We start from the raw sequence: 24759 nt of genomic DNA on the forward strand, positions 1-24759 counted from the left end.
TCTCTTCCTCTCTGGGGGAAGAGTGAATTCCGTAGTCGCACCTACACACCACATCAATGTGGGTGTTCCTTCAGTGGGACACGGGCACAGGATGGACATGACTTGTCATCACTAACGCGGATGACTGGCGCGATAACAAAACTAGATCTCAGCCTCTCCACTCAAGGAGGGTCACAGACTAGACCAATCATGATGGAGGAGGTCCTGCCCCCCCCCGGCTCCCCAAATGTACCACATACAGGCCCACCGGTGTGTGTGGACATGCCCTGATGCCCACAAACCAGACCCCCAGCTATGGGTTAAATAGCTGGACAGATGGAGTTTGTAAGCAATAACAGGCAATTGTCTAAGAGAAGGAAAACTCGACAAAAACCATGAGCTGCTCTAAGTCAGAACGTGCCAGCTGAGGCCGGCGGGCAGACCTCCTGCAGAGTCACAAACACAGGAGAAGACCAGGCATACGCATCACACCCAATATAGGGAACGCGGAAGAAGAACAAGAAAAAGAAGAAGGTTCAGGTCTGGGGACAAGCTGTATATTACAGCCCAAGACCATTGCACAATGCTCATCTGACCAGAGATGCCAACCCCTATCAAGTGTCTGTAGGAATCATCAGAAAATTGGGTAGGAACATTCTGAATCTGGCAGGAACACTCAGACTCTGAGCCACATCAGCTAACGTACGTTTTATCCACAAGGCATACTAACACTTCGTCCTACCTGCAACATGGTGTAACTGCTACCGGAGGCTGTTTGTATTTGCTACATTAGGTCTGTTTTCCACTGTGCAGTCTCTTGTGACCATACTATGTAGTCAAAAATGAACTCGTCGGAACAATTTTTAACAGTGATCAAGCGTAACAAAATATGACGAAATCGTAATAGCTGGCATCTCTAACTCTTGGCTGAAGCTGGTATGGTAGGCTGGCTGAGATATGAGAGCTCCCTCTCTCTCTCTCTCTTCTGACACGGAGTACAACTTTGCGCAACTCTCTTTTTTTCTCTCTCTCCTGATGGGCAGAGTCTTAGTGTTAGAAACCTTGCGTTGTATTTATATAAAGCTTTCAAAGTCGGAGAAACCATTACGTTATGAGAATACTGATTCTTCGGCAGTATGTTTCGTAGCTAGGCCAGTTTTCATTTTATCAAGTTTTCAACATATGTTGTATTATGTTTTTTTTCATTGTTATTATATTCACATACTCCTTCATAAGGGGCCTTGGCCTATATGAATAAATCATCTTGAATCTCTCTCCTGACTGTGTGTGAATATCAGCACAGCTATCTTGAATCTCTCTCCTGACTTTGTATGAATATCAGCACAGCTATCTTGAATCTCTCTCCTGACTGTGTGTGAATATCAGCACAGCTATCTTGAATCTCTCTCCTGACTGTGTGTGAATATCAGCACAGCTATCTTGAATCTCTCTGCTGACTGTGTGTGAATATCAGCACAGCTATCTTGAATCTATCTCCTGACTTTGTGTGAATATCAGCACAGCTATCTTGAATCTCTCTCCTGACTGTGTGTGAATATCAGCACAGCTATCTTGAATCTCTCTGCTGACTGTGTGTGAATATCAGCACAGCTATCTTGAATCTCTCTCCTGACTGTGTGTGAATATCAGCACAGCTATCTTGAATCTCTCTCCTGACTGTGTGTGAATATCAGCACAGCTGATCCAGTGGACAACAGGAACAGTGTTTGCCAGTCAATCAGCCCATCATTTATTTGATTATCTAACTGCAAACAAACTGTATTTTAAAGAGACTACTGGCTAAAGCTGCCAAAACTTTTGTGTGGAGAGAGAAGTGCACTTGGATGACTGTGAAAGAACAAAGTTGAATTTTTGTTCTCGGAAGCGAAGCCAATCAAATCATGCTTTTCGACAGCCAAGCTGAGTGCAAAAGGGCTGTTCTAGGGCTGACAAGCCGACAATCCGTTCAACATGACCTTCAGAACAACCCTTGTTATGGATGCACTGGACTTTTTCTCTGTAGCTTCCAGCCAAGGATGACAAGACGTAGAAATCTCCCCATGATACAACAGCTATCATTTACTGCTTCGTATTCGCAGCGCAGTTTCCTTGTGAGGACCTTCAAAACTGCAGCAAATCCTTTTGAAGTCACTGAAAAATCTGGGGGGGGGGGTTTGCCTCCTGCCTCCTTGTTATATTTTCTGACAGTGTTTCGAACAGTGTGTTCCAAAATATTTCTTTTTATTTCATTTTCACTGCCTGGTTTGAGCTAGCTGAAACGGTTCCAAGGTGAACAGATATCCAGTGAGAATAAGCTCTGAAGACTGCAAAAAAATCATTTACACAGGACACAGTTTTGCTCATTCATCTGAATGAACTATAGGCTTATATATATGTCTCCCTTGTGACCAATCATGAAAGCGATTTTCTTGATACACATCAATACATCCAAACATTTATAACACACTGAATCACCTCACAACTTGAATGACAATCACTAACCAAAAGAATTTTTTTTTCATAAATATAACTAGTTAAAGCAATGCATATCAACCTGATAATCACATTAAACCATAATGTTCTCACACACAATACTGGTCTCAAGATGGATGCCGGCTGTTCCACCACTGTCTGCAGTGTCGAAAAGTCAGTATGATCATCAAAGTTGCTGGTAACAGCAGCAGTAATTCTGAACAGAGAACCACAAGCACCTGGTGAGCAACATTCTCTCAAGACCACTACTTTCCACACAATGTCTGCAAACTATGCACATCTCTGTCCTCACTACCCTATATATACAGCCTTATCTTTCTGTAGATAAAATAGATTTAAACATGTAATAGTTTTCACTTTTTTTTTATATTTCCATCACAAGTGATATTACACTAAGGAGAAAACAACATATAGTATATATCCACAAATGCTCTAAAATAACTTGTTAAAAACTGAGGCAATATTCTCACGGGGCAGTCAAAACTGCACTCAAGTGGTACAGAACTGAACTCCTTTCTGGGAGTGTTTTCAACTCAACTGTGGGATCCAAAATAGAACTGATCAGCTGCTTTCCAGTCACAAAAGCACGACCTCTCTGCTCCAGTTTGTCAGTTTCCTTCCGTCCTCTTGACATCGCTTTTCGTCATTAAAAAAACAAAATCCCACACCCTCACACCGTCACGTCAGAATTCACTGATATTGCTGACATGACCCATGTAAAGATGCAAGGACCGAGTCTGTCAGAAACGCAACGATTATTTACATATTTACAGCCATCATAAACAAAATTAAAACAACAACAACAACAAAAACAACAACAACAACCACAGATACAATTTTTACACCAACAGAAATACAAGCCATGTAACATGACAGCAACACAGAGGTACAAGAATAGAACACCAAAAAACTCAAGCAGAGATCTCAAATCTGCAACTCAGGTCAGCAACTTGTACAAGGCACCAGAAGAAGAGGGAGAAGTACAGCTGAGTGGCAAACCTTCCACAGAATGTAAAAAAAAAAAAAAAAAAAAAAAAAAAAATTATTTCCTTGCTGAAGGATTACGACAATTTTCCACTCTTACACCTGAATCTGGTGACACGTGCTGTAGTACTTGTATGCATTTCCTTGCTGAAAGAATAATACTGCAGAGGATAGATAACAAAAATTGCATCTGAATCCATGACCCATGCAGTGATTAAATGTATTTCCATGTATTTCCTTGCCAAAGGAACAATTCTGCACAGGATATACAACAGATCTGCATATTTACATATGAAGCCTTTACTGAAGTCTTACAGTGGCAAATGTTTTGCAAGTATTTCCTTGCAACAAGGAATAATCCTGCAGAGGATGGGACAGACTTGCGTATTTACATCTCAAGCATTTTCCAACGTCATACAGTACCAGGACAGTTGGACAGTGTTCTGAGGAAGATACAAACTTGGCAGGCAGGCAAGCAGGTAGCACCCATCCTTAGATCAGAGGTTTGAAAGCTCTTCCTTCACTGTTGTGCTGGTATATTATATCTATCAATCATTCTTCGCCCACACGTTATGCTCAAAGTTTGTTTTGTTCTGAATTTCCTCCTGTTGAGTGTGATGTGATCTCTTTTCATAAGAGCGATGTTTTAGATTTATTTAGTCACATGCACAGTAGAGGTGGCTTTAAAACTGGAAAGCGAGGATATATTGTTACTGTTGTGTGTGCGTGTGTTTATGTAAATTTGTGCCTGCCTATGTGTGCGTATGTGTTAGGGTAGCTGTTAGATACACATGTATGTTAAAATGTATGTATGCAGTGTGTGTGTGTGTGTGTGTGTGTGTGTGTGTGTAGTCACATTTGGTGTGTGTATGTAACATAGATATGTTTTATGTTAACGAAAGCGTTTTTGTAAAGCACCTAGAGCAGATTTCTGGATAGTGTGCTATATAAGAATCCATTATTATTATTATTACTGTTTTCATAATAACTCACAAACCCAAGAGGTTTTACATAGAAACAGCATAGCTCTGATTTCTCAAATAATTTCTGTCTCAAAAAAAAAAAAAAAAACACACAAAACCCGCCACTCAACTATTCCACACCACCACTTTACACTGCACAAGGTTTGGTCATTGACGATGAAAACAAGGACCCCATGTGCTGACAGATTCACCTACAGGTGGAATCTTTCTGAACGACGACTGCAACTTACACCAACCTCAGCCATCAGGGATTCCCACCTTGCTCTTCCTTCCTTACTACAAATGTTTCCTTTGTACATACATATCAAAATATGTCTGATTATGTGAACAGTAGGCAAGTTTTATCTTTCTTTTTCAAACTTATGTTTAACGGCACTTTGGATCATTCGGGAATCTTCGTCCCGACATTCTCATTCTTAATCTTCAATTAATATTTCATTACAGGGTACATCTTCAGATCTTTCTGTTGTTGTTCAATGATTCTTAAAACACACGCTGATTTAAAAGCTACATGTGATAATCAACAGTGCGTTCTCTCTAAAAATACTGGAACAAACTATACATTGGACAAAATGTTTACCAACAGCTCAATATATAAATCTACCAGACAGTTGCCAAATGACAAATCAAAAATTCAATCATACCTTTCATAGGTGATCAAACTGTACACCTTTTTTTTTTTCCTACACTTATGCCGCAGATTACTTTGTTCATATCCTCATTATAAAACAAAATTACATTCAAAAAGAATATGAACCAAAGGAAAATAAAACACAAACAAAAAAAAACAAAAACAAACAACAAAAGGACCAAAGGTTTCTTCTTCTCCTCACCCACACCCTGAGTCAAATCACACATCAGTATCAAGCCAAAACACCGGGCCAGAAAAAAAAACACCACCACAAGAACAACAGAGGCAGACAGCCGCTGCATGAGAGCAGGGCAGCCAGACCTGGCACCACCACACCCCCAAGACGGCTACCGCCACCCACACGGTCATCCCGTCACCGGGTGCAGATCCACCCGAACTCGCTCACAACTGCTCAGCATGCCCACGGTGGGGTAGAATCCCCCCTTGGGGATGGGAACCTTGCGCTTGCCCACCGTCTTGCCGTTCCGGGTGAAGAACACCTGTTTTTGACACACAAATCCACAGTGTCACTGGAAAACGCACCTACACCCCTGAACGTAGAGCATGGCTGTCGATAAACACACACACACACACACACACAAACCACAGTCCTTTAAAGCTAACTCCAGAAACAGAAACTATAATGAGTGCGGAGTCAATTTATGTGTCTGACTATACTGCAATCTACAAACCACAAAACAGAAACTATAATGAGTGTGGAGTCAATTTATGTGTCTGACTATACTGCAATCTACAAACCACAAAACAGAAACTATAATGAGTGTGGAGTCAATTTATGTGTCTGACTATACTGCAATCTACAAACCACAAAACAGAAACTATAATGAGTGTGGAGTCAAATTTATGTGTCCGACTATACTGCAATATATGAGTGTGGATTCAACTCATGTGTCTGACTATACTGCAATCTATAATGAGTGTGCAGTCAAATTTATGTGTCGGACAATACTGCAATCTATAATGAGTGTGAAATCAAATTTATGTGTCTGACTATACTGCAATCTATAATAAGTGTGGAGTCAATTTATGTGTCTGACTATATTGCAGTATAAAATGACTGTGGAGTCAATTCATGTGTCTGACTATACTGCAATCTATAATGAGTGTGGAGTCAATTTATGTGTCTGACTATACTGCAATCTATAATGAGTGTGGAGTCAATTTATGTGTCTGACTATACTGCAATCTGTAATGAGTGTGAAATCAAATTTATGTGTCTGACTATACTGCAATCTGTAATGAGTGTGGAGTCAATTTATGTGTCTGACTATACTGCAATCTATAATGAGTGTGGAGTCCATTTATGTGTCTGACTATACTGCAATCTGTAATGAGTGTGGAGTCAATTTATGTGTCTGAATATACTGCAATTTACAAACCACAGAACAGAAATTATAATGAGTGTGGAGTCAATTTATGTGTCTGACTATACTACAATCTATAATGAGTGCAGAGTCCATTTATGTGTCTGACAATACTGCAGTCTACAAACCACGATCACAGAAAAGACATCTACACATATATTTATACGTATGTGTGTGTGTATATCCATGTATCATGACTGTACTTTGGTGTACCATGCCTTGATATTTAGATGGAACGAGCTGTTACATATGAGGTTTTTCCATGTATTTAATGGAAATCATAATACGGCTTATGTTCTCTTTCCATTGTGTTGCTTGACATACATTAAGCAAGCAAAGTATAAACAATTCAATGCTGATACCAATACAGTGTTTATTATTTGTTATAGCATTGCACCACTATCAGTATCTGATAACTGCTTTCCCTTTGATCGTGAAAAACAAAGTGAGTGTAGGCTTCCATGCTATACTGAAGTGAGGGGAAAAAATGCAGAAAAAATATTGGGCTGGGTTTTTTTTCCCCCCCCTTTCTCCTCCATATTACGTGTACGCACATCCAGACACACTGTCAGAGTTAGTTTCCCTTCCCTCATGGTTTCATGCATGTGTAAGACTACCAAAACCGTTTCAAAATGAGACGGAATTCTGACGTCAGGGTAATGCTCGTGTGCAGGGCTGAATCAATCAATGCGACATGCACCACCTTACATCACTGAAACCTACCCTCTGTACTTTGGTCTATATGTGACGGGCGCAATAGCCGAGTGGTTAAAGCGTTGGACTGTCAATCTGAGGGTCCCGGGTTCGAATCACGGTGACGGCGCCTGGTGGGTAAAGGGTGGAGATTTTTACGATCTCCCAGGTCAACATATGTGCAGACCTGCTAGTGCCTGAACCCCCTTCGTGTGTATATGCAAGCAGAAGATCAAATACGCACGTTAAAGATCCTGTAATCCATGTCAGCGTTCGGTGGGTTATGGAAACAAGAACATACCCAGCATGCACACCCCCAAAAACGGAGTATGGCTGCCTACATGGTGGGGTAAAAACGGTCATACACGTAAAAGCCCACTCGTGTGCATACGAGTGAACGCAGAAGAAGAAGAAGAAGAAGGTCTATATGTGTATCTGATTCAGTTTACGGAAAACACACAGCAGGGTCAGACAAGTGAAGTGAAACAAAACAATGTGAAAAAGAAATTAAAAAAAAAAAAAAAAGAAAGAAAAAGGAAAAAAGAAAGAAAGAACAGCAGAGGAAGATAAACTAATCATGATTTTTACAACGCAATGGAATGCAAAAAATATCTGAAATAAAATAAATACCCGTATATTCAAAACTTTATAAAGATATCATCAGCTGAGTGAATGTTCTTGATTAATTCAAATATATAAAGAAGATCTACATTTTGTAAATTTTAAATTCAAAGTATCAATTCAAAGTAAAAGTAATTTTTTTCTTATAAAAAAAAAAAAATCTTGCATGAAATTTCTTGATCATGGAACTGTTAAAATTTTTTTTTTTTTTTTAATAATGAAATTTCTAATTTTTTTTTATAAATCATCTAAGAAAGCTTACATCCACCATGATGGCCTTGGGGGCCTGACCTTGACCCTGATCCTGCCGGGGCTGACCGTCGCGGTAGTCCTCCTCGTCCGTGTCCTCTCCCCCCTCGGCGTCCAGATCATCGTCGTCGTCATCGGGGCCGAAAAAGTCGTTGTGCAACGGGTCGTCGTCGTCCTCCTCCTCCTGTGCTTGTAGAGCCCCAAACTGCTCAAAGTAGTCGACAGGGAAGTAGATGCCACAGCCCATCGTGTCACCTGCAGCAGCGTGGGAGCTAGGCTTCAGCTTCAGTCTCTCGAGGAAGGCGTCACTCGATTTCCGACAAATCCACGTACGTTACACCACATCTGCTAGACTAGATGCCCGACTTATCCCAACAAGCTTAGTCAGGCCTTGAGTGCATGCGTCATTATTTGTGTGCCTATCAAGAGCGGATTTCTTATACTGAATTTTGCCAGAGGACAACAGTTATGCTGCCATGGGTTCTTCTTCAGTGTGCAACAGGGACCTAGGTTCATCGTCTCATCTGAAAGACTAGACGTTCAGTTTGATTTTACAGTCAAATTTGGGAGAAAGGGCAAGACCAGAATTCAAACCCAGACTCTCACGGATTGGTAGACATGCATCTCACCCATTCTGCCACTTTTCCCCAGTGTGAATGAGTACTGGTATTCAACTGCTGACTGTTTATACTCAAAACAGCCATATATATCTCTAACATATCTAACACAAGAGGCATCTAGACAGTGTTCAGTACTTAAGTACAACTGGTTACACACTGAAAAAACACTCATACTAGTATACGTTTGACATGAGAGGCATCTACAGGGTGTGAATGAGAACTTGCATAGAACTTGTATATATACGCACTGAATACACACTCATCTAACACAACAGAAACTGACATGGTATTAATCAGCTGTTATATACAACAAAATTACACAATTATTCAATACAGATCACACATACATCAAAGTCTATTACCAACAGTACTGAAATATGAAATTGTCATTCTGTGGCCCAAGCACACCATTTTCTAACAAGCCAACACACATTACAAACAAACAACTTCTCCAGTACATATAAATGCTTCCCCTCAAGCTGTTTTGATGGCTGCGTTTCTTCACATTTTCTGTGTTAAAAGCTCGTCGACAGTCTTACCTTTATAACAGGGTGGACCAAAGGGATCACCAATGCCTGAACCCATGAACACTTTCCCATCGTCTGCAAGAAAAAGAAACATGTCAATAAATGATAATAACGTTTCTTACACAGTAGCAGCAGTAATGTCTGCAACAGTCACGCCGCTTCAATGCTAATGGGTGCAATTCTCATTTCAACAAATTTGAAACAAATTTCACCACCAACAACAACATTATCCAGCAGATTTCAACACACACATACCCACACACAGAGACAACCACTACCGTGAAATGATTTCACCACAGTAATGAAATATTTCAACCGATAAATGTATGCATTTCTAATGAACATAAAGATATATATATATATATATATATATAGAAACAATAGCCAAAATCAAAATATAAGTTTCATTCATTTTAAGCCAAACCTTGTCCAAGTATATCAACTCATCAACAATTTACTTCTCTGTCCAAATTATAATGTCTAAAATGTAACAAAACTAGTCCATTTTTTACAAATACAGAAATAAACACACAAATGAATCATTACATAAATACATAAAACTTTTGAAAATGCTCACATTGGATTACAAAGATAATGCAACAGACTCACTAAGATTCACTGAAAAGATCATAAATTCCAGTTACAAACAAAATCTCGAGTAAGCATCCATATCTTATAGCACAAATCTATCTTTTTACATGAACATAGATGCTCTCATAGGAAACATGCATATACTAAGTGATACAGGATCACACACACACACACACACACACACACACACACACACACACACACATACACACACACACACTCACACACAACACACACACACACAACACACACACACTCACGCACAACACACATAATCACACTGACATAACACATCCACGCAGTTCTTACATATTACACCCTGCTATACTGTAAGCTGTTAAAAAACAAAGAAAACATTACAAATCACTCCAGACATAAGAGCATCACACCAGTCCACACATTAAACGCAGAGAGCACGGATCTAAAAGCAGCAGTGCCAAAACTGAAGCTGGTGCCACCTACTGCCTGCCCCTGTGGGCAGGAGGACCAGGCAGCAGAGCACATTCTTCACAGCTGGCCCCTGTTCATAACAGGCAAGACAGGATGTGTGGCCTGTCGACACTCCACTCACAACCAAACCTTTTTCGCAGCGGAGCCACGAAGATTTGGGAATGGACAATGCCATTCATTCATCACCAGAGCTGGACTTACAACAGTGTGGCTGTGAATGCCAAGAATGAATAGTAGTGAATGTAGTAGTAGTAGTTGAAGTAATACTATCATTATCGTTATTATTATAATAATGATGATGATGATGATAATGATCATCATGATGATTATTATTATCATTATTATTATTATCATTATTATTATGCAAGCAATGGTGCTCGTGCTGTACATAGGATGTGTGCGCGTGGACACACACACACACACACACACACACACACACTACACAGATTTTTTTAAATTATTATCATGATCATATCACATACACCGAAAACTGAAGCTGGTGCAACCTCCCGCCTGCCCCTATGGGCAGGAACACCAGACAGTGGAGCACAATCTCCAAAGCTGGCCCCTGTTCAGAACAGACAAGACCAGGATGTGTGGCCTGTCGACACTCCACTTGGCGCCATAGCCGAATGGTTAAAGCGTTGGACTTTCGATCTGAGGGTCCCAGGTTCGAATCACGGTGACGGCGCCTGGTGGGGTAAAGGGTGGAGATTTTTACGATATCCCAGGTCAACATATGTGCAGACTTGCCAGTGCCTGAACCCCCTTCGTGTGTATGCGCAAGCATAAGATCAAATGCGCACACTAAAGATCCTGTAATCCATGTCAGCGTTCGGTGGGTTATGGAAACAAGAACATACCCGGCATGCACACCCCCGAAAGTGGAGTATGGCTGCCTACATGGCGGGGTAAAAACGGTCATACACATAAAAAGCCCACTCGCGTATATACGAGTGAACGTGGGAGTTGAAGCCCACGAACGCAAAAGAAGAAGAAGAAGAAGACACTCCACTCACAACCAAACTACACAAACAGCTGGAGAAAGGAGTGTCTGTCGTTCATTGCCAGAACAGGACTGATGGTGTCGCGGTGAACGCCAAGAAGAAGACTGTTTTCTCATGGTGACCTCAGTTTCGATACCCCTCCACTTTCATGCTTGGGGTGAGTCCTGTCAATGTCGTCAGATTCATGGGGGGCTGTTGTTTGAGGGATGTGGTGGCGGTCTCCACTCTGGGAGGGACGCTCACTCAGTCTGGCTCCGTGACTAAGCTATTATTGTTGTTAGTAGGGGGCTTAGTAGGTGGTGTCCTAAGTACGTTAAAACAGAACAGGCACCACTGAACACCACCGAAGTGACTCAGCAGCAGTGCAGGGTCTCCTCTGGAGTGTGGCCTCCTGGCGACCTAACATCGGTGGTTCCCTGTGGACTGCCGACGCTGGAACTGCGACGGACGAACCCGGGTGTGGCTGTGTATGGGGGTATCTGAATGGGCGGCGTGGGGGTAATGCCACTAAAACGGTGCAGATAATGGGGCAGCAAAAAAAAAAAAAAAAAAAAGACTGTTTCACCAACCTGCATGGTAGGCTATGGAGTCCTTGTTCCACCCGGGGTGTCTGTGTTTGGGATAGTCCTGTCACAGCAAACAAACAAACAAAAAAAACATAGATACTTTTTTTTTAACCAATAAGGAAAGGGCCATGACTGCAGAACAATAGAAACTCAGTTCTGAGGAGAACAATGTGCTAGTTCAAAACTTCTTGATATTATTACGTTGTTGAAAGGACTCTCGTAAAGTTTATTTTATTTTATTTTATTTTATCGTATTGTTTTTTTCTCAAGGCCTGACTAAGCGCGTTGGGTTACGCTGCTGGTCAGGCATCTGCTCGGCAGATGTGGTGTAGCGTATATGGATTTGACCGAAAGCAGTGAGGCCTCCATGAGCTACTGATACTGATACTGCAGAAAATATTGAAACACAACATACTGTACTGCTGATTCTGTGCAGATCAGCTGAAAACATTGCTTTTTTCTCTTTTGAAACAAAACAAAGAAAAAAACAACAACAAAAAAACAACAACAATAAAACAAGAACAAGAAAACACAATTACCTTCCCTCTTCTACTCAATCCCCTCCCCTCTCTCTCACAACCCCGCATGCACACATGCACACTCACAAATTCTAAAGAAGACTTGATCGAGAAATTTTCAACAAAACAAACAACTGTTACACCAGAAACTTGAAAACAACACTGAATCACAGGCTTAAAAAGTAAAAAAAAATAGCTGAATTTCAAAACAGCGACAGCACTCACCCGTTTGGCAATTCCAATGGCAATGTAGCAGCTGTCCCCAGGGTCAATGATCTCAATTTCAAAGTAGTGGTTGGTTGTCGTCAGGGGATGTGTAGCCTGTGCAAGTCCTACGTCATGTATCGTTCTTCCCCGGCCTGCATACTCCAGAATCTGTATGGGGGGGTAATCTCCTTGAATTCAATTCTGTTGATTTATACATCGTATTTTTTTTATCTTTTTTCTTTCTTTCTGCATTTTTGGGTTGCAACTCCCACGTTCACTTGTATCTGCAAATGGGAAATCCACCTTATATTCATTCAAAAAGAAAATTATTGTGTGCTTTACATGAACATGCTCTCTCTCTCTCTCTCTCACTCTTTAATGTCAATGCACATTCTCATCTGCAAACAAAGCTTTAACTACCTCTATTACTCTATACACTTAAAATTTCAAACAACTTTTTTGCCAAATCTCTACAACACCCAAAAACATAAATATCTGAAAAATGACGAACTAAAATTATGTAAAATACAACACAGCTACCATGACTCAGAGGGGTGCGATTCCTGTCCACAGTAAAATACTACTCTGTACAGGATGGTGGAAAACAAACTCATATACAGCTTCTGGTCTCCACTGGAACATTAACTCCCTTGTACTTCTGTACAGTGCCCTCTTTGAAGTCAGACCACAGAGGAATTCCAGAAGAAAGCAGGAAGGATGGGACCTTTGAATCTGCCATAGTAAGTAAGACAGGAATCAGACCCCCCCCCCACCAGACGGGTGCAATAGCCGAGTGGTTAAAGCGTTGGACTCTCAACAGAGTGGATCGTAGTGAGCGAGATGGAGTGTAGAGGTGAAGGCAGCCGCAGAGACAGGAAGGGGCAGATTTGTGAAAACATTTATAACATACAGTGCTGATCTTGTACTTTATTCTGTGTGAGACAGGGAACCAGTGGAGATGTTGCAAAAGGGGAGTGATGTGCTCAGATCTTTTCTTTCTGAGGACGAGTCGGGCAGCAGAGTTTTGTATGCGCTGAAGGGACTGAACGGATGAACAAAGCAAACCAGACAATGGAGAGTTTTGCAAACCGATAGGCCTAATTTGCATCAGTCTGACAATGGTACAGTATATGACACAAAACTCTTGTTTCTGCAAACCTACCTGCCCCGAGAGGCGGACGTCGTGTAAGCGCTTCCAGTCGTCCTCGCAGTGGTCCACAGCCATCTGCATGGACTCCTCGCTCTGCCACTCCGCGTGCAGGTGCAGCTGCACCTCCTCTCCCTCCGAGTGCATCCCCACCGCAGGGTGAAGGCCGCCTGGGGGCAGCTTCACTTTGGTCTTTCCAATCTGGACGGGAGGGTCGGGGGGGTGTCAGGATGGGAGGGTATAGTGGTGGTGGTGTTGGTGTGCTCACATATACATTCAAATGTACCCGCATGTAGGCACGTGCTTATGTGCACACACTTACAGAGGCACACGCACACAAATACATAACTGTGTGTGGACATTAAAATTGATTCTGATTCTGATTCATACACTACAGAAACACATGTGCATGCCTAGACGCAAGCATATTCACTCACACATACTGTGCAAGTACACACACAGGTGCATGCCCACAAACACACATACCTAAAGTTACAAATGCACAAATACACACACATATATATGCAATTCAAACAACCGTAGTTTTTGGTGTCTGCTCCTCTTATGCCTTGTTTTACAAGAGACGGACAAAATACAAAACAAAGATGCTTAATCAATGAATGTATTTCCATTTGACAGACACTGACAAACAGGAAGATTACAGAAGAACTTTGTCAGAAACACACAAATAACATACCACTGATAAGGAAATTTTTTATCAACAATCATCACCAACACACATTTCCATACACATAACACAAATTTAGACACAAACAGAAAAACACACTCTGCATTAGGCCATTCTGAATCAAGCTATTCACACATATACAAGATACTAATGAAAAATACTGGCATACGAAAAACACCTGTGCTCTCATCAAAAAACACATTTGGCATTGATCATTCTGAATCAATCTATTCACATATGTAAAATGCAAAAAAAAAATACTGGCACATAAAAAAAACTTGCGCACTCTTCCCGCACACACCAACATACCTCAGACCCATTGCGTGTGAAGAAAACAATGGCATACTGGTCCTGACGCTCTTCAAAGCGGATCCCACACCCCATACGATCCCCCTTACGACACTTGGGGCCAAAGGGGGTCCCGTGGCCCGCCCCTTTGTACAACCTGTTCAACACAACATGACAAATGTCCTCAGCAAAGCCACAAAAAGGTGGGGTTTTTGGGTGCGTGTTCCCCCCCTCCCCCCTCCCATTATTGAAAATGTTGCACGTGTTAGCTGTAAGCACTGTTGATTTTTTTTTTTCTTTTTGTGCTTTGCTTTGTTTCCATTCTAATGTCATCATCAACAGAAAACATAAACTTGATTATAAAAAAAAAAAAAATCAAAAAAAAAAAATCCCATGCCATACTAAAATGTTGAACTCTTGATTTTCTTTGTTGCTTTTTGTTTTTGCTTTGTTCTGTTGTTATTTCAATGTCATCAACAGAAAACAAACAAAACCAAAAAAAAGTTTGGGTTTTTTTTTTTTTCCCCACATCATTAACTCACTGAACCCTATGCCACATTCACACGTATGCATATACAGCAAGCAAAAGGATCTAACTTCTACAGTATTTCCAGCTGAGGAAAAAGCAGTCAACTACAGTGCATTTTCTGCTTTTTTATGCATCAGTATGACAGGAAAGCCCGCTGAGGCTGTGTAAGCTTCCTTGGGTTCAATGGGTTAAAAAAATGTCACACCTGAGTTGAATGGGTTAAAAAATGTCACACCTGTTGCTTTGATATTTTTTGTTTTGCTGCTGCTTCAAATAAATTCTGTTTAAATCTAGAAACACTGAAGAAATCAGCATTTTGCGCATAAAGCTCAAAAAACAGTTTCTGTTTCAAAGAGGTATAAAGACACGCAGATAGATTCATGTAAGCTACACCGCTTATGCTGAAATAACAACAAACAAGAGAGGCAAGGCCTTCAAGACTCACTTGTGATACATTAAAAAAAAAAAAAAAATTAAAAAAAAAATCTAATCGTTAAAATGTGTTCTGCATTTGTTATTATAAAGCTTTGCATTAAAAAAAAAAAAGAAAGAAAAAAAGGCCTAACCAGATTCAAATTAAGTCCCCTAGCATTAATTACAGAGTAATTTCCCTTTTTTACTATCTGCACCAAAACATTTGCAAAATAAATAAAACTTCCATGCTTAGCAAAAGAAGTTCCTGTTTGAACAAAAAATGATAATAATGACTGCTCTTGTTGTTGGGTCAAAATATCAGATAAAAGTGCCAAGTTTAGAGAATACAAAAAATATAAATATAACAGTAAATGCAGTTTGCATATAATTAGGCTTCATTTTTTATTTTTTTATGCCCATCCCAGAGGTGCAATATTGTTTTAAACAAGATGACTGGAAAGAACTGAATTTTTCCTATTTTTATGCCTAATTTGGTGTCAACTGACAAAGTATTTGCAGAGAAAATGTCAATGTTAAAGTTTACCATGGACACAGACACACACACACAGACAACCAAACACCGGGTTAAAACATAGACTCACTTTGTTTACACAAGTGAGTCAAAAAGGCGAGGTAATGGAAGGGAGTGGATGCCTGACCCACACAGAGACAGACATAAACAGCAGAAATACATAGCAAGCATGCGATCAAAATGTGGTGATTCTTCACTCCTGTGTCACTCAAAGAACATGTGTGTGTGTGTGTGTGTGTGTGTGTGTGTGTATAAGCAACAAAAACTTAGGGTCTTGCAACACTGCTACTATTTGTGAGTAAAACCTTACATTCTTTTGGGGGAAAATCTTCCCCTTCTCAAACGTGTTACTGTTTCCCAGTGCAAAAAAAATTTGTTGACATGTAAGATGACCTGGTGTTGTGTATTATTACAAATGAATTGCTTTCACTTTACTTTCTATTTGACGACAATGCAGGTTTTAAAACACACTGTCAAACACACACACACATACACAAACACATACTAGGTACATAAACACAAGCACAAGCAGTGAAGCACACACACACACACACACACACACACCTAACAGTGCTGGGAACTGCTGACAGACAAGACATACTCTGTTTAGTCTCTCCAGTACTGTCATTCCTGCAGTTTCAGTTTCAGTTTCTCAAGGAGGCGTCACTGCATTCAGACAAATGCATACACGCCACACCATGCCTGCTCAGCAGATGCCTGACAGCAGCATAACCCAACGCACTTGTCAGGCCTTGAGTGCATGCTTATACATTTGTGTACCCATTTATTTCTTTTCTTTCTTTCTTCAATTATATTATTATTATTTATCTATTTATTTATTTTATTTTATTTTTTTGTATGCTTATAGTTGACTTCATCAAGATTTTGTGCCTTATACATATTATTATTAGTAGTAGTAGTTCTTTATGTTTTTTTCTTTTTTTCTTTTTTCTCAAGGCCTGACTAAGCGCGTTGGGTTACGCTGCTGGTCAGGCACCTGCTTGGCAGATGTGGTGTAGCGTATATGGGTTTGTCTGAACGCAGTGACGCCTCCCTGAGCTACTGAAACTCAAACTGAAACTGTACCTATCAACTGTCTCATGTGAAAGACTAGACCCTCAGTTTATTTTCCAGTCAACCCTGGGAGAAAGGGCAAGAGCGTGATTCGAACCCAGACCCTCAAAGACTCTCTCTATTGGCAGCTAAGCATGTTAACCGTTATTCCTCCACCTTCCTCCTGCACAGTCATCCACTCACCCCAAACAATGACACCCCTCAAAGAAGACCCTGCACAATGAAACCCCAGAGAGTGGAAAGTCTCAAACCACCCCACCCACCTGCCGTCATCAGCATGGTACCCCACACTGTTGGCTCTCCAGCCGGGCTGGGCGTTCAGCGGGTAGTGGTAAGGCACCAGGCCCACAGCTGGAAACACACAGCAATCACCACATGACGGGAGCACTGCAGCCAGTGGTTACAACACTGCAATTTTAATGCTGGGGTTCTGGGGTACTTCTTCTTCTTCTTCTGCGTTCACTCGTATGCACGCGAGTGGGCTTTTACGTGTATGACCGTTTTTACCCCACCATGTAGGCAGCCATACTCCGTTTTCGGGGGTGTGCATGCTGGGTATGTTCTTGTTTCCATAACCCACCGAACGCTGACATGGATTACAGGATCTTTAACGTGCATATTTGATCTTCTGCTTGCATATACACACGAAGGGGGTTCAGGCACTAGCAGGTCTGCACATATGTTGACCTGGGAGATCGTAAAAATCTCCACCCTTAACCCACCAGGCGCCGTCACCGTGATTCGAACCCGGGACCCTGAGATTGACAGTCCAACGCTTTAACCACTCGGCTATTGCGCCCGTCTGGGGTACTTCAATTCCCCGTCTCTGTGGGTTAAAAGGAAATGTTCTATCTAAAATTACGTTTAAGTAACATACTTACTGTGACCCACTAGTGCAGACTCCGGCAGGGGGTACGATTCCTGTCCTGTGCAAACTACTATCCGCCTATGCGGAGAAAATGAAAGTAGCTACGGCCGATAACCTCCCGGAAGCAGGTAACCTCCCCTTTGCCCCCCTGACTAGTGCCCTCTTTTTCCGGCAGCCATTATGATTCCTAAACATGGAAATCCCCCCCCCCCCCCCGCATCCCCACCCCCACCCCCCATCTCCAAGGCGAGACCAGCTCATGTTCCAACCTCCTTCAAGCTTACACATTATGCACAGGAAATGAAATACGTCTTCTTCAATTTATTCTGTAATCCAGATTAGTGGTTGGTGGGTCATGGAAACATTAACTCTCTCCATACGAACGGCGAAAGAGACGACGTTAACAGCGTTTCACCCCAATTACCATCATCAAAATATTGCAAGCGGAAGGCTCTTATACTGAAGAGGTGAATGTTGACAAAGAATACCACAATTCTGATGATGGAAGCTTAAGGTTGGGTCATTCAGACACCCACTGGACATCCGAGGGGTCTGTGTAGAGGAGAAGAGAGGACTGGCCGTACTGAGTGAGTTAACATCTCCAGCATGTACACCCCCTAAAATGGAGTATGGCTGCCTGAATGGAGAGTGGCAGTGCTAAAATGGCCAACACATAAAAGCCCATTCAAAGATCTAAACATGAGCTGCAGCCCAAGGGCAGAAAGAATGTCACACAGGCAAAACCAATGATATGCAGCTTATGAGAAGCAAATATTTTGGTCGAGACACTCTGAATGTATATCATACAATTTGCTACAGCGCTATTAAAATGCTGCAAACACACATTCTGAAAAATACGGTAACCAAATAACACACTCTGTGCACCTGCAGAAATAAACTGCATACAATGTGTGACAGCACTGTGTACCCTCATGACAATGTATCGTAAGTAAAATCAGACAGACACATTGTGAGTTTTGTGTATGTACACACACACACACACACACATGCAAACACACACACAAATTATGCCATGCACTCATCATCATTCATGTGCACACGTGCACACTTATCTCTGTAACACACACACACACACACACACACATATGCAAACACACACACACGCACGCAAACACACATGAACAAACAACATACACACTCCCAATCACCACATCAACCCTAACACTTACCAATACATCTGTTAGCACCATGATCTAGGATTTCCACCTCAAAGTAGCTCTGTTCCTGACTCAATGGGGATGGAGTGATGTAAACCCCCACGTGGTAATTCCTGTCAGGTTGGTAGCTGTTACACATAGTTTTCAGTTTCAGTTCCTCAAGGAGGCGTCGCTGCGTTCAGACAAATCCATATATAATATATAATATACACTAAACCACATCTGCTAGGCAGATGCCTGACAGCAGCATAACCCAACATGTTTCTCAGGCATTGAGTGCATGCTTACATATTTACGTACGTATATCAGAGTGGATTCCTTTTTACATAGTTTTGCCAGAGGACAACACTTTTGCTGCCATGGGTTCTTTTTCACAGCGCCAAGATCGTGCCGCACATGGGACGTCGGTTTATCATCTCATTCCAAAGACTAGACGCCCAGTTTTAATTTCCAGTTAATCTTGGGAGAAAAGGGCGACATCAGGGTTCAGAACCCACACCCTCACGGACTCTCTTTTTTGGCAGCCGAGTGTCTTAATCATTTCTGCCACCTTCCTGATGTCACACACAACACTACCTCACTCACATGTGTGCATCTCATTAAACACACAGGACCATAAATACTGCCTTACACAGAAAAGTACCCCTCTCACTTTGTGCTTCTCAGTAAGCAAAAACATAATAACCATATCACTCAACAGCCAAAAAATGTTCAACTAAAGAAAGAAAATATGACAAAATAAAATTATATATATATATATATATATATATATATTACCTACAATTCATATTATCTCACACACAACTGCACAACATCTCATATCTGTGTACCTCACATTCATAACCATAAATATTACCTCACACTCAAAAGTTCCCACTCTCACATGTGTTCATCTCAGTCAAAGCAACACTAGTTTTTACTCCTACTTTTCATTATCAAAATGCAATGAAATACACATTCATGTTCAAAAACAATACATCACACACAGCAGTACGTTAACTACTATGTATCTCTAATATTTTCGCATCTCAGTCAGTACATGTGACGACAAGTGATAATAAGTGATAATGGCATAAATAATACATGATTTGATTAACTGATCAGTATCCAACAGCTTAAAAAAGAAACAACTGATTTTTTCTCTGGAGTTAAATACTCGCATCATTACCATCAACATGAACATGTCTATTTCAGTTTTCACACCAACACACTACGTAATGGCCCTGCCAACCATTCTTCCTTGCTACTAAGTTAATACTAGTAGTAGTAAATTACAAGTAGTACTTTGATGATTAATTTAATTAGAACAACAATTTTTGCTGTTAAAAAGAATGTATGGCTTACCATGTGATCACATGTTCATACCTAACCTATTCATTAAGAACTGAAGAAGAAACACACACACACACACACACACACACACACACACACACACATGCGCGCGCACACATACACACACACACACATATCACACGCATACTTTTAGAACATTAAATCCAATTGTTCAGATATTATTGCTGTTAATAATTAAAAAAATTTTTTATATTTATATAAATTATATAGAGCTGAATCTTGTGCAGATACAAAACAAAGCTCTTTCACACCGATCATTCATACACATGCGTAACTCCAAAACTGGAGAAACTGAAGACAATGAAGAGGCAGGGAAGGGAGGCTATCTTGGGAAGAGGTGGGTTTTAACTTTAAGGCCACACTTGAAAGAGCTGAATGCGGAGACCTGACGAAGTGAAAAGCAACCAAAGACCCAAAACACACCTACCTGATGACATTCTGCCCATAAGGTTCAACGCGTTCAAAGCGACGGGGCAGCACCACAGCCGCCTTTCTCTTTTCCTCATCATACCGCTTCATCATACGGGGATTTCTCATACGCAGCACATCCAACATGTAATTGCGCTGGAGATTGGCAAAATTGACAGGAGCATGATCTTCCATGGCCGCAAAGCAAGGAGAGAACAACAGACCGCCTCAGCAAGAGTCAGTCATGCCGCCGGGTTCCAGTCCTGTCTGGTTGTTCACAAAATGTGGTATGACAACTGAAACCGAAATCAGAGTAACTGTGTAAGGTGACAGAGAATCTCTCTCTCTCTCTCTCCTCTCTCTCTGTGTCAGTGTGTGTGTGCTAGTTTCTCTCCCTCTCCCTCTGCCCTTCAACATCCTCCTAGTCCCCTGCCAATAAAAACAAGAGGCAAAGCCTTCAAGACTCACTTGTGCTTCACGCTTTATCCTGTAAAGGAATCATTAGGAGGGAAAAAAAGAGAATTTAAAGATGGTTGAATAGTGCTCTGTATTAAATATGATATCAAATATTAAATAAGCTTGGGAGAAGAAAAAAGAAAAGAAAAGAAAAGAAAAAAAATGTAATGTTTAAGATGAGAAAGATCAGTTTAAAGCAAATTAAGTCCCCTAGCATTAATTACAGAGTAATTTCCCTTTTTTACTATCTGCACCCAAACGTTTGCAAAATAAATAAAACTTCCATGCTTAGCAAAAGAAGTTCCTGTTTGAACAAAAAATGATAATAATGACTCCTCTTGTTGTTGTGTCAGAATATCAGATCAAAGTGCCAAGTTTAGAGAATACAAAAAATATAAATATAACAGTAAATGCAGTTTGCATATCATTAGGCTTCATTTTTTTATTTTTTTGTGCCCACCCCAGAGGTGCAATATTGTTTTAAACAAGATGACTGGAAAGAACTGAATTTTTTCTATTTTTATGCCTAATTTGGTGTCAACTGACAAAGTATTTGCAGAGAAAATGTCAATGTTAAAGTTTACCACGGACACACAGACACACACACAAACAGACAACCGAACACCGGGTTAAAACAGACTCACTTTGTTTACACAAGTGAGTCAAAAAGTACAAAAAACATTTACTGACAACTGATCTTGAATATTCAGTAATACACTAAATACAAATATATATTCTTCTGAGTACAGCCAGATAACTTACTAAATAAAGCACGATTACCTTTATTTTATTTGGATTTGGTTGGTTGGTTGTTTTTTTCAAATCAGGAAATTTAATAATAATAGTTCTACTTACTTAAATTAGCTTTATAAAAAAAAATATATATATAGCATCACCTGTTTGAGTTATTTGTCTTCTTTTCATTGTGAAAAGTACCATGCGCAGACAACAGAATGTGCAAATAGTATCAATTATTATTGATATAATGTATGGCTGCACCCAGACATTGTCAGTAACCATTACAAAGTGAAGTGTTGTACAGTGCAACAAGAAAACTTCTAGTTTTATTAAAACTTTTACTCTAGTCTTAGATTCTTAGGGATTCATTCAACTAGTTACTACATCCTAATCAATTCACAAAATTTGTAAGATTAGAATTTAGACTGTAATACTAATACTAATAGACAGTAACATACTTCACCAATCTATTCATCATGTGTTAGTATTATCTAATAGTTTATGGATCTTCATGAACCACTTTATCAACTTCATGATAAAATGATGATTCATAAATGAAAAAATGGTGACTGCTGGACCTTTTAAAACAAAGTTTAAAATGGTAAAAGATGGTTTAAAATCAAAGGTACCTTCATGAAACAGAAGAACGTTTTTCACAGAGTGTGTGAATTTGAAAAGTTCACAAAATATTCAAAATAGTAAATCGATGCAATCTATTCATGAATGTTTATGCCAGTTATGGTCAGAGTTTCAGACCATTCCAAATGTCCATGCATGATCACTAAGCATAAAAATCAATCTTAACACAGAAAATCCATGAGGATTCGAATTTGTGGCCGATACACAGCTGATAAACATTTCACAAATATTATTCATAAAATATTCACTAACCATTCTGAACATGATTTTTTTTTAAAATCCAGAACTTTGTTAATCATGAAGTATTCTTCCTGTACACTGACTCAGTGACTGCCTTGCATTTTACAGTTTTCTTTAGAAGAGCTGACCTGTGAGATCAAAAAAGAAATCACCATAAACCCCCAGGTACCTGACTGCCATGGATCTCAGAGATCAAAGGGTTAAAAATTCATCTCAAAGCAATTACAACTGCATGGATCCATTGTTTTACCTCCTCCACTTCTTCCAAGGATTATAAAAACCAGCAAACACCATTGATATACATTAGAACAAAACAAAAAGTGAATTCTCCCATTCCTCCTTAGGTTCTAAATGAATAGTTGCAGTACTTGTAGTATGTATACACAACAGTGTAAAATAAGCAAAATTTATGTTCTATGTCTAGATGATAACAATGCTTGGGCATGTATTAATGACTATCACTGCTGGTAAGATAATATAATACCTCCTGAGAAATAAAAGCAACAAACTGAACAAGCCAGACATTTAGGACAACCTCCAAAAGGTTTAACTGAACATTTATCTGTCATATTATTTATAAATAACTATCAATCACTATTATATATAGATATAGATCTGTCAGTCTGTGAATCAGTATTTTCATCATATGATGCAAGATGTATTCATAGTCTTGCTTATCACTCTCAGTGAAATGTATTCTTCTTTCCCCTGAAAAACAGCTGAGAGAATAAAAACAAATGCAACAACCAACTACCTTTGCAGTTATTAAGTTAATCATTAAGTTCTGATTAATATGTGCAAAATAATTACATAATTCATGAAAATGAATCTACAGATAATTTATAAAATCACATTCATATATATATATATATATATATATATATATATATATATATATCTTTAAAATCAGAACTGAAAGGGGAACTTTTGTTCTAGCATAAGTTATACTTAAAGCCTATTGTTCTAGCATAAGTTATAACTTATATTTATAGCCTATCTATTTTCAAGTGATCAAACATGGCTCCCATCAGTTTTGTGTAGACCTAATTTTGTCTGTGATGGTCAGTGGCAAATTTATGCACACAAAGTGATACACAACATTCTCACTCCAATCCAGATGAACACAGTCCAATTTATTCGATTTTGGCTGGTTTATTAGGTTGTTTTTTTGTGTCTGCATTTGCAAGTGTCAGTTACAAGCGACCGACAGCTTTTGAAAGGTTTATTAACTAACGTCTGGTTCAGGTTTACTTTTTATAGCATATTATTATTAGTAAACACCGGCACACACCCCCTTCTTAGTTAATATTTTCATTCTCACTGGTTTTCTCTAGCTCTACACGCATCGAATCCGAACAATTTCACATTAACCTGTGGTAACTGTTTTGACTGATAACTGATCATTCACATAGCTACGACATGAAATACACACAAGAAACAACAACAAAAAACAGCGGATCCTTTGAGATTTATATCCCACAGCTTCATTCACCCAGAGCATAAGATTCATTCGATGCTGTCAGTATCCTGTTACTAAGCATGACTGTAAACAAATGACATAACGATACAAGAACGACACTACTTTTACTATCTCTTACCTTAACTAGTTGAAAAGGTCCTATATGCTAAAAGATACGACGTCTCCTGTAAGAATTTATCCTGTCTGGCATGAAAATAAATCAAAACATGACACGATGCCACAA

At 40.0% G+C, this 24759-nt stretch overlaps 1 protein-coding gene across 1 annotated transcript; it reads right to left on the bottom strand.

Moving 5' to 3' along the window:
* Positions 1-1147: 1147 nt before the first annotated feature.
* Positions 1148-24759, bottom strand: LOC143301094 (SPRY domain-containing protein 3-like). Its single transcript, XM_076615111.1, has 11 exons — positions 24655-24759; positions 21003-21279; positions 19235-19350; positions 17440-17527; positions 14649-14784; positions 13667-13852; positions 12523-12672; positions 11783-11840; positions 9178-9240; positions 8032-8273; positions 1148-5570 (listed from the first exon to the last, which is right to left on the bottom strand). The coding sequence occupies exons 2-11, from the start codon at positions 21176-21178 to the stop codon at positions 5436-5438; spliced, it is 1350 nt and encodes a 449-aa protein (XP_076471226.1). The 5' UTR covers positions 21179-21279; positions 24655-24759; the 3' UTR covers positions 1148-5435.

Source organism: Babylonia areolata, chromosome 27 (genome assembly GCF_041734735.1).
Source record: "Babylonia areolata isolate BAREFJ2019XMU chromosome 27, ASM4173473v1, whole genome shotgun sequence".
Taxonomy (NCBI): Eukaryota; Metazoa; Mollusca; class Gastropoda; order Neogastropoda; family Buccinidae; genus Babylonia; species Babylonia areolata.